Genomic DNA, 12,237 nt, shown 5'->3' with positions numbered 1-12,237 from the left:
CACACTTCAACACAAACACAGAATAACAAACACTACTGAACCAGACATCATCCCAGAGACAACACAAGTATCTGAAACAGTCCCACAATCTGTTTCAGAACTGGCAACGATTCCAGAAAACATTGATCTGAACAAACTCCCCACTGACAGGATGGGTGAACGTGCAACCACACAGGAGCCTTCCAAAATACCCCAAACCAACACCCTGGTCACTGCTGAACCCAATGCACCTTCAGTGACCACCATCACAATTCAATCCAGGTCAAACAATACTGATGAAATGGAAATCCTCGAAGGCATCACATTTACAACCAGAGCCTCCACAACCTACACTCTACCACCTGAGCCCATTCAAACAATCGCTACTCAACCTGAACCTCATTTAATATCACTGCTAGACACAGTGGCACCCTGTATAACCACAGCTGAACATGAAACAGCACGAGTAAACACAGATGAACTGAAAAGCCAACTCAGAGTCCCAAGGTAGAGAAACACTTCTGATACAACTTACCCTCTGAGGGCACGATTGTATATGAACCCACACAGGAGACTGCCAGCTCCACCCAGTACCGATGCCGAGAACACTGCTAAGCATAACACTCTGTCAGTGACCAACACCAAACTCAAAACCATCACAGAAGCCACACTTGAACACAAACACAGAATAACAAACATTGCTGAACCAGAAATCATCCCAGAGAACAACACAAGCTTCTGAAACAGTTCCTGAGTCTGGTACAGAAAGGGAAATCGATCCCAGAAATCACTGATCTGAACAAAACTCCCCACTGACAGGATGAGTGAACATGCAACCACACTGGAACCGTCCAACAAACCCCAAACCCATACATTCGTCAGTGCTGAACCCAATGCACCTTCAGTGACCAGCATCACAATGCAATCCAGGCCAGAAAACACTGATGAAATGAAAATCATCGAAGGCATCACCTTTACAACCAGAGCCTCCAAAACCAACACTCTACCACCTGAGCCCATTCAAACAATCACTACTCAACCTGAACCTCCTCTAAATATCACTGCTAGACACAGTGGCATCCCTGTGGCCACAACAGAACCTGAAACAGCACAAGAAAACACTGCTGAACTCAAAACCACCTTAGAGTCCAATGCGGAAAAGACTTCTGAACACAACTTACCCTCTGAGGGCATGATTGAACATGAACCCGCACAGAAGACTGCCGCTCCACCCAGTACCAATGCCGAGAACACTGCTGAGCAGAACACTCTGTCAGTGACCACCACCAATCTCAACACCACCACAGAAGCCACACTTCAACACAAACACAGAATAACAAACACTACTGAACCAGACATCATCCCAGAGACAACACAAGTATCTGAAACAGTCCCACAATCTGTTTCAGAACTGGCAACGATTCCAGAAAACATTGATCTGAACAAACTCCCCACTGACAGGATGGGTGAACGTGCAACCACACAGGAGCCTTCCAAAATACCCCAAACCAACACCCTGGTCACTGCTGAACCCAATGCACCTTCAGTAACCACCATCACAATTCAATCCAGGCCAAACAATACTGATGAAATGGAAATCCTCGAAGGCATCACATTTACAACCAGAGCCTCCACAACCTACACTCTACCACCTGAGCCCATTCAAACAATCGCTACTCAACCTGAACCTTCATTGAATATCACTGGTAGACACAGTGGCACCCTTATAACCACAGCTGAACATGAAACAGCACGAGTAAACACAGATGAACTGAAAGCCAACAACTCAGAGCCCAATGTAGAAAACACTTCTGGATACAACTTACCCTCTGAGGGCACGATTGTATATGAACCCACACAGGAGACTGCCACTCCACCCAGTACCAATGCCGAGAACACTGCTAAGCATAACACTATGTCAGTGACCAACACCAAACTCAAAACCATCACAGAAGCCACACTTGAACACAAACACAGAATAACAAACATTGCTGAACCAGAAATCATCCCAGAGACAACACAAGCTTCTGAAACAGTCCCTGAGTCTGGTACAGAAATGGCATCGATCCCAGAAATCACTGATCTGAACAAAACCCCCACTGACAGGATGGGTGAACGTGCAACCACACAGGAGCCTTCCAACATACCCCAAACCAACACCCTGGTCACTGCTGAACCCAGTGCCCCTTCAGTGACCACCATCACAATGCAATTCAGCCCAGAAAATACTGATGAAATGGAAATCCTCAAAGGCATCACCTTTACAACCAGAGCCTCCACAACCTACACTCTACCACCTGAGCCCTTCCAAATAATCGCTACTCAACCTGAACCTCCTTTAAATATCACTGCTAGACACAGTGGTTCCCCTGTGGCCACAAATGAACCTGAAACAACACAAGAAAACACTGAAGAACTCAAAACCACCCAAGAGTCAAAAGTGGAGAACACTTCAGGATACAACTTACCCTCTGAGGGCACGATTGTATATGAACCCACACAGGAGACTGCCACTCCACCCAGTACCGATGCCGAGAACACTGCCAAGCATAACACTCTGTCAGTGACAACCACCAATCTCAACACCACCGCAGAAGCCACACTTCAACACAAACACAGAATAACAAACACTACTGAACCTGAAATCATCCCAGAGAACACACAAGCGTCAGAAACCGTCCAAGAGTCTGTTTCAGAACTGGCAACTATCCCAGGAATCACGGATCTGAACAAAACCCCCTCTGACAGGATGGGTGAACGTGCAACCACACAGGAGCCTTCCAACATACCCCAAACCAACACACTGGGCACTGCTGAACCCAATGCCCCTTCAGTGACCACCATCGCATTTCAATCCAGCCCAGAAAATACTGATGATATGGAAATCCTTGCAGGCATCACCTTTACAACCAGAGCCTCCACAACCTACACTCTACCACCTGAGCCCATCCAAACAATCGCTTCTCAATCAGAACCTCCTTTAAATATCACTGCTAGACACAGTGGCACCCCTGTGACCACAGCTGAACCTGAAACAGCACGAGAAAACACTGCTGAACTAAAAATCCTCACAGAGTCCAAGGTAGAGAACACTTCTGAATACAACTTACCCTCTGAGGGCACGATTGTATATGAACCCACACAGGAGACTGCCGCTCAACCCAGTACCAATGCGGAGAACACTGCTAAGCATAACACTCTGTCAGTGACCACCACCAAACTCAAAACTACCACAGAAGCAACACTTCAACACAAACACAGAATAACAAACACTGCTGAACCTGAAATCATCCCAGAGAACACACAAGCTTCTGAAACAGTTCCAGAGTCTGTTACAGAAAGGGAAATGATCCCAGAAATCACTGATCAGAACAAACTCCCCACTGACAGGATGAGTGAACGTGCAACCACACTGGAACCGTCCAACAAACCCCAAACCCATACATTCGTCAGTGCTGAACCCAATGCACCTTCAGTGACCAGCATCACAATGCAATCCAGGCCAGAAAACACTGATGAGATGGAAATCCTTGCAGGCATCACCTTTACAACCAGAGCCTCCAAAACCAACACTCTACCACCTGAGCCCATTCAAACAATCACTACTCAACCTGAACCTCCTCTAAATATCACTGCTAGACACAGTGGCATCCCTGTGGCCACAACAGAACCTGAAACAGCACAAGAAAACACTGCTGAACTCAAAACCACCTTAGAGTCCAATGCGGAAAAGACTTCTGAACACAACTTACCCTCTGAGGGCACGATTGAACATGAACCCGCACAGAAGACTGCCGCTCCACCCAGTACCAATGCCGAGAACACTGCTGAGCAGAACACTCTGTCAGTGACCACCACCAATCTCAAAACCACCACAGAAGCCACACTTCAACACAAACACAGAATAACAAACACTGCTGAACCAGACATCATCCCAAAGACAACACAAGTATCTGAAACAGTCCCACAATCTGTTTCAGAACTGGCAACGATTCCAGAAAACATTGATCTGAACAAACTCCCCACTGACAGGATGGGTGAACGTGCAACCACACAGGAGCCTTCCAAAATACCCCAAACCAACACCCTGGTCACTGCTGAACCCAATGCACCTTCAGTAACCACCATCACAATTCGATCCAGGCCAAACAATACTGATGAAATGGAAATCCTCGAAGGCATCACATTTACAACCAGAGCCTCCACAACCTACACTCTACCACCTGAGCCCATTCAAACAATCGCTACTCAACCTGAACCTTCATTGAATATCACTGCTAGACACAGTGGCACCCTTATAACCACAGCTGAACATGAAACAGCACGAGTAAACACAGATGAACTGAAAGCCAACTCAGAGCCCAATGTAGAAAACACTTCTGGATACAACTTACCCTCTGAGGGCACGATTGTATATGAACCCACACAGGAGACTGCCACTCCACCCAGTACCGATGCCGAGAACACTGCTAAGCATAACACTCTGTCAGTGACCAACACCAAACTCAAAACCATCACAGAAGCCACACTTGAACACAAACACAGAATAACAAACATTGCTGAACCAGAAATCATCCCAGAGACAACACAAGCTTCTGAAACAGTCCCTGAGTCTGGTAGAGAAATGGCATCGATCCCAGAAATCACTGATCTGAACAAAACCCCCACTGACAGGATGGGTGAACGTGCAACCACACAGGAGCCTTCCAACATACCCCAAACCAACACCCTGGTCACTGCTGAACCCAGTGCCCCTTCAGTGACCACCATCACAATGCAATCCAGCCCAGAAAATACTGATGAGATGGAAATCCTTGCAGGCATCACCTTTACAACCAGAGCCTCCACAACCTACACTCTACCACCTGAGCCCTTCCAAATAATCGCTACTCAACCTGAACCTCCTTTAAATATCACTGCTAGACACAGTGGTTCCCCTGTGGCCACAAATGAACCTGAAACAACACAAGAAAACACTGAAGAACTCAAAACCACCCAAGAGTCAAAAGTGGAGAACACTTCAGGATACAACTTACCCTCTGAGGGCACGATTGTATATGAACCCACACAGGAGACTGCCACTCCACCCAGTACCGATGCCGAGAACACTGCTAAGCATAACACTCTGTCAGTGACCACCACCAATCTCAACACCACCGCAGAAGCCACAGTTCAACACAAACACAGAATAACAAACACTACTGAACCTGAAATCATCCCAGAGAACACACAAGCGTCAGAAACCGTCCAAGAGTCTGTTTCAGAACTGGCAACTATCCCAGGAATCACGGATCTGAACAAAACCCTCTCTGACAGGATGGGTGAACGTGCAACCACACAGGAGCCTTCCAACATACCCCAAACCAACACCCTGGTCACTGCTGAACCCAATGCACCTTCAGTAACCACCATCACAATTCGATCCAGGCCAAACAATACTGATGAAATGGAAATCCTCGAAGGCATCACATTTACAACCAGAGCCTCCACAACCTACACTCTACCACCTGAGTCCATCCAAACAATCGCTTCTCAAACAGAACCTCCTTTAAATATCACTGCTAGACACAGTGGTACACCTGTGACCACAGCTGAACCTGAAACAGCACGAGAAAACACTGCTGAACTCAAAACCATGTCACAGTTTAATGTGGAGAACACTTCTGAATACAACTTACCCTCTGAGGGCACGATTGAACATGAACCCACACAGGAGACTGCCGCTCTATCTGATATCAATGCAGAGAACACTGCTAAGCAAAACATTGTGTCAGGGACCACCACTAAACTCAGAACCACCACAGAAGCCACACTTCAACACAAACACATGATCACAAACACCGCTGAACCTGAAATCATCCCAGAGACCACTAAAGTTTCTGACACAATCCCAGAATATATTACTCAACAGAATACTACCTCAGAAATCTTTGCACACTACAAAACCTCCTCTGGTACCACAAGTGAGCACACAAGCACACAAGAGCTTGCCAATGAGCCTACAACCAGCATGAATTTCACTGCTCAATCCAATGGAACTTCAGTGACCATCATGAAACTTGACACCAGCCCTGAACTCAGTGCTGATCATGAAACAAACCGAAGTATCACCACTAAACCCAAAATCACCGCACACAAGACTCTTCATCCTATAACCATCCAGACAGCCATCACTAATCATAAACCTCCATCAAATATCACTGCTATGCCCAAAAATGCCTCTGAGACCACAACTGAAATTGAAACATCACGAGAAAACACTGCTGAACCCAAAACCATTCCAGCGTCCACTGCAGAGATCACTGCTGAATACAAAACAGCCTCAGGTATCGCTATCACAGAAGAGACTGCCGGTGTACTCAATACCAATACAGAGAGCAATGCTGAGCACAAAACAAAGACATTGACCATCACCAAACTCAAAACCACTGCAGAAACCATACTGGAATCCAAGCACACTGTGAGCATCCATGCTGAACCTGAAACTAATCCAGAAGCCCACCAAGTTTCTGAAGCCTCTTCTGAGTCCACCACTCAACTGAAAATTACCCCAGTAATGACTCATCACCACGAAACCCCCTCAGAGATTGCTGGTGAACTTGAAACTACAGAAGAGCCTGCTACTAAACCCAGACCCACTGTTGTATCCAAAGCAACCTCAGTGACTACCACCACATTGAAAACCATCCCACAAAGCACACTTGAAATCAGACCCACTATGGAAAGCACTGCTAAACCTGAAACCACCCAAGAAACCCCTGTGAAATCTGAAACCGCCCCAGAAATGACTACTGAACATACAGCCAACAAAGAGAGCCCCATTAAACCCAAAACCAGTACAGAAAATAACCTTAAACATAAAACAAACTATATAGGTTTCATTACATTTAACACCACCGCCATAGATTTCTGTTAAACAAAAACATTTGGAGACCACTATTAACAATGAACTACCCAAGAAACACTCCTGAATTCTAATCCATCTTAATCACTCCAATAACTGAAACCATCCCAGATATTACTGCTGAAGTTAAACCCACTCAAGAAACCACCAGTGAACCCCAAGCAATCCCTGAGACACAATGAACTTGAAACCACCCCAATGACCATCACTAAACTTAACTTCCTTAAAAAACTTTACCAAACATATAACCATCCCCAGAAACTACTGCTAAATGCAAAACCATTCCATAAATCACTGATTAACGTGAGTACTCTCAATAGATTATCACTGAACCCCAGAACTATCCTGAGATCAGCACTCAACCTTAAACCATTCCAATGATGACAGCCAAAATTGAAACCAGCCAAGGAATAATGCTAAATTAAGACCACCTCATAAAACAGTGCTGATTATCAAACCACACCAGAAAACATAACTGAATATGGAACTACCACACAAATCAACAGCAACTGGGAAAACCACTCCAGATACAACTGATGAGCCTGAAACCATCCCAAGAAAAACCCACAAACACCCATCCACCCTAGAAACTTCTGCTTAACACACAAGCATCCCTAAAACCTCTACTGAACATGAAGTCACCCTTGAGACTACCACTGAAACCAAAACCATTAACAAGCCTCATTAATAATTGCTAAGTCTGGAACAATGCCAGTGATCACTGCTATGCTTAAAATCACTCCAGGGCACACCAGTCTACCTGAAATCACCTCACTGACAGACTTGAAAGCATGAGTTTGAGACCCCACTGTCAAACCAAAAATGACCAGTGCTAGAAAGAAAACATCCACTCTCCAAACTGCAATTACAATGACTGCCACTGAACTGGCCATACCACTTCTTTAACTACATGCCCTCCTTCTACGACAAGCACGGCTGCAGATCTTACTACTTCAGTCGCCTCTACCACTTCTTCCGTCAATCCACACACACAAGTACACATTCCCACTGTAGAACATCAGCTTTCCAAACCTACTCTTTCCCCGACTTAAAGCATTACTATTAACTATATTTGGTTAAAAATAGAGTTATGACTTCTTTGAGCTTTTAGTTGTAATGATATTTAAGTACAAAGGGCAAACTCCAATTTCTACTATTTCTATCCTAACCAATCATGAAAGTTAAGAATCCATCTATCATGATCACTAAAACAAAAACCACTCACAACTTAGAATAGTGCCCTCATTGACCTACTATATTTACTGCACCCCCAACTATATTACCTATAATCACAATTGAATAACTTCTTTCTAGAAAGCCAAACACATTTTTGTGGTAGGAAGCTATTGGGCTAAATTTCAAAAATAAAATTTTAGTTATGAGTCATCATTTAGGCCTGTGGACAAGTCAAACCAAAGGACTCACTCCGGAGGAAACCCCTCTGCTCCTCTAATTTCTGGAATGATCCATACAGTATAAAGACCATGAGAAGTGTTACTAAATTCTCTCTTGAGTATTTTTAGATTTTTCTATGAATTCAATGATAAATGGCAATGACCAAGAGCAATCTGTTTATAAGGTTGGAATGTTCCATTAGCATTGAAAAATAAAGCATCCCTATAGAGAGAAATGGAAATCCATCAAAAAGTAGCTTTATGAATCCTAATTACAGAAGAAATGAGTTAAAATAAGAGGTATATGTTGTCCATAGGCCAACCTTTATTAATCACATCAGATTTTAATCATGTATTATTTTTACCAAAACCATTGATATTGATTATGCTGCAAAAATATTACCACTCAAATTTCCATAGAGTGCTTGCATACCCCCTATGAAATAATCTGTCAATTAATAACAGATTCTACTACAAAATTAATATATTGAGCAATAGAAATTTCTAGTCTCAGAAACATGTAGCTCGCCCTGGCCAGTTGGCTCAGTGGTAGAGCATCGGCCTGGCGTGTGGGGGGGACCTGGGTTCAATTCCCGGCCAGGGCACACAGGAGAAGCGCCCATTTGCTTCTCCACCCCCCACCCCTCCTTCCTCTCTGTCTCTCTCTTCCCCTCCCGCAGCCAAGGCTCCATTGGAGCAAAGATGGCCCGGGCGCTGGGGATGGCTCCTTGGCCTCTGCCCCAGGCGCTAGAGTGGCTCTGGTCGCGGCAGAGCGACGCCCCGGAGGGGCAGAGCATCGCCCCCTGGTGGGCAGAGCGTCGCCCCTGGTGGGCGTGCCGGGTGGATCTCGGTCGGGCGCATGCGGGAGTCTGTCTGACTGTCTCTCCCCGTTTCCAGCTTCAGAAAAATACAAAAAAAAAAAAAAAAAAGAGAGAGAGAGAGAGACATGTAGCTCTAGTAACTAAAATTGTCTTTATACACTCTTTCTCACATGTTCATCAATCCAAAAATGCACTTTTATCATTTCAGCCTGCCATCAATGTTCTAAAAGCTAACTTTAAACTATACATCTTGAAGAATAAATGTACTCTTCCTCAGATATGACAAGGACAACAACAAATCTTTTGAAGAATGTTGTCATTATTTTTTCTGTAAATACTTCTGACAGCAATGCAAATCTTAGTTTTAACTGTTCTCTAGCTAATAAATTCTTTACGAGCATCCTGTGTGTGTATGTGTCTGTTTACATTGGTAAATTCGAAACTATAAACAAAGGCATATTAGTATCTCTAAATGACAAAATATCAAACTCTTGGTCCAAAGTTCTCTCAGCTATTAGAGAAGAATCAGTACAATAAATTAAATGTAGTACTTAGAATTTTTAGAGGGGAAAAAAAGTTAAGGATAAAAATCAGCCTTAGAACTCCAAGAAAGAGTGACTGGTGCTGAGTTAACGGGATCTATGACAAAACTGGATAGGTGGCTGCAATGTAGCCAGGAAGGCAGCAGGTCTGAGCCAAGCAGTTCTCAGTTCCATGGAACTGGACCACCTACTATGGACTTTCTCTGTGTCACTGTGTGCAAATTACCTCCCATATTTGTGAAGGCTAAATGAGATGCTTGTAAAATGCATAGCCTGGTTCAGAGTAGTATGCATTAACATTAAATTCTCATACTAGGCCCTGGCCAGTTGTCTCAGTGGTAGAGCATTGGCCCAGAGTGTGGATGTCCCAGGTTCAATTACTGGTCAGGGCACACAAGAGCAACCATTTGCTTCTCTACCCTTTCCTCTCCTCATTCTCTCTCTCTCTCTCTCTCTTTCTCTCTCTCTCTCCCTTCCCCTCCCACAGCCATGGTTCGATTGGCTTGAGTGCATCAGCCTGGGCACTGAGAATGGCTCTGTGGAGCCTCTGCCTTAGGCTCTAAAAATAGCTCAGTTGTGAGCATGGCCCCAGATGGGTAGAGCATAGGCCCAGATGGGGGTTGCTGGGTGGATCCTAGTCAGGGAGCATGCAGGAGTCTGTCTCTCTATCTCCCCTCCTCTCATTTGGAAAAGAAGAAAAAGAAATTCTCATACAAGCACTCACAAAGTACTCATTGAATATTAGAGTCTTCTCCTGGCCTTTATAGCCAGACAACGTGCACAGTAGCCAGATCAAAAGGCATGTTTGTCAATATTCCAAACATCATTTAAATGGGTGTATTTTTGCCCTCTAGTCAGATGTTTAAGTCTATTTTTCCTTGAAGGATTATAAACAATGAATGATGTTTTTAACAAAAATAAAAATCTTTCTCTCCCCTTAAGTCCCTAACATTATCTACACACTCATGTACTGAATAACCATGACCACAAAATAAATATATGGTGATATGGGTTGAATTATGCTTCCCTACCCCCTAATTCATATGTTGAAGATCCAACCCCTAGTATCTCAGAATATAACCACATTTGAAAATGGTCTTTGAATGGTTGATTAATTTAAAATGAGGTTGTTAGGGTGGAACACTAATTTCCATGATTGATCTCCTTGTAAGAGTGACATCAGGAATGCACACACAAGGAAAAGACCATGTGAAGACACAGTGAGAAGGCAGTTATCTGCAAGCCAAGGATAGAGGCTTATGGAGAAACCAAACCTCCCAAAACACTTCAGTCTTGGGCTTCCAGCCTCCAAACAGTGAGAAAATAAATCACTGTTGTTTTTAAGTCCCTCATTCTGTGGAATTTTGCTGTGATCACTCCAGCAAAAGAATAAACATGGGCATTGAAAATTTTTAAAAATGTAAAAATTCCTGAGGCACAGAGATAAACACTGATAAAAATCTTCTTGTCTGTACTTCCAGTGTTTTTTCTATGAAGACATACACCCACAGAAATGAGATTATAACAGCAGAGTTTGTAATTTGCTTCAGTTATTTACCAATATGTAAACAACAATTTCAAGGATCATCAAATTTTATTTATTTTATATGTTGGATTTACTATTTCCCGATTTGGAGGTATCAAGTTATTTTTATTTTTTCAATATGACAGTGTTTCTTTGGGTATCCTCTTGACACATTATTACTTCAGGAGGCTCAATTTCCAAAAGTGGAATTACTTTAGATACATATTGTCAAATGGCCCTCTAGGAACTGTCAATTTAGCCTCGCACGCACCTGAGTGAGAACATCCACTCCCCACACTCTAGCATTAGTTGTTATAGCATCATCACTTTTTAATCTTTAACTGTGTGCCCCTCAAAAAACCCTTTTACCATTATGGTTTAATAGGTACTGCCTTGATTACTAAGACAATGAAATGTTCCTATGTGTTAATTGACTATTTGTATTTCTAACTGATGATGTGTAGTTTGTAGCTTTTGCTCACTTTCTTCTTCCAATATTTTCCTTGCTCATTTACAATATCTAGTTATATAAATATTTTCTTATGTTTTGGAGGGGTTTTTATTCAAATAGTGAATTGTAAAATTTGTATATATTGCAATGGAAAAGCTAACCTTTTTCTGATCATTAAGAGAAACTCAGTGGTTTTTATTGGAAAAAAAAAATTCATCTGGTCAACATTTATTTGAATTTCCACCATTATATTACAGTAAATTCTATGGTCTGTTTCTCAGTATGTTTTCCTGAAACATAAATATGAACATACCACTCTTCTGTTTAAAATCCATTTCTGCTTTCCTTTTTAGCTTTGAAAATAATCTCAAAGTAGAAAACTGGAAGCCCATAGGCAAACACAGCCTAGATACATGCTTCCTCGTTTGGCATACACAGTACAGTGGTACCTTGAGATATGGATTTAATTTGTTCTGTAACTGAGCTCATAAGTCAGTCAACTCATATATCAAACTGCCAATAGTGGACCCGTGTGCCAACGCGCCAGCTAGCGGCAGCTTCCCAAATCACAACTCGTATCTCAGAAGTTCACTCGGATCTCAAACAAAAATACGAACCGAG

General features: G+C 43.3%; 1 protein-coding gene across 1 annotated transcript; it reads left to right on the top strand.

Annotated features, from left to right (window-relative positions):
- Positions 1 to 799: 799 nt before the first annotated feature.
- On the top strand, positions 800 to 6,895 carry LOC136306633 (mucin-22-like). Its single transcript, XM_066233083.1, has one exon. It carries the CDS (start codon positions 800 to 802, stop codon positions 6,893 to 6,895), a length of 6,096 nt encoding a protein of 2,031 aa, XP_066089180.1.
- Positions 6,896 to 12,237: the final 5,342 nt, after the last annotated feature.

This window comes from Saccopteryx bilineata, chromosome 5 (genome assembly GCF_036850765.1).
Source record: "Saccopteryx bilineata isolate mSacBil1 chromosome 5, mSacBil1_pri_phased_curated, whole genome shotgun sequence".
NCBI classification, from domain to species: domain Eukaryota; kingdom Metazoa; phylum Chordata; class Mammalia; order Chiroptera; family Emballonuridae; genus Saccopteryx; species Saccopteryx bilineata.
The sequence above is the reverse complement of the archived record's forward strand: the minus strand, read 5'-3'. Positions and strand labels throughout refer to the sequence as shown.

What these genes read in the sequence shown, in the direction of transcription:
- LOC136306633 (XM_066233083.1), top strand. Translation starts at nt 800, where the DNA reads ATGAGTGAACATGCAACCACACTGGAACCGTCCAACAAACCCCAAACC.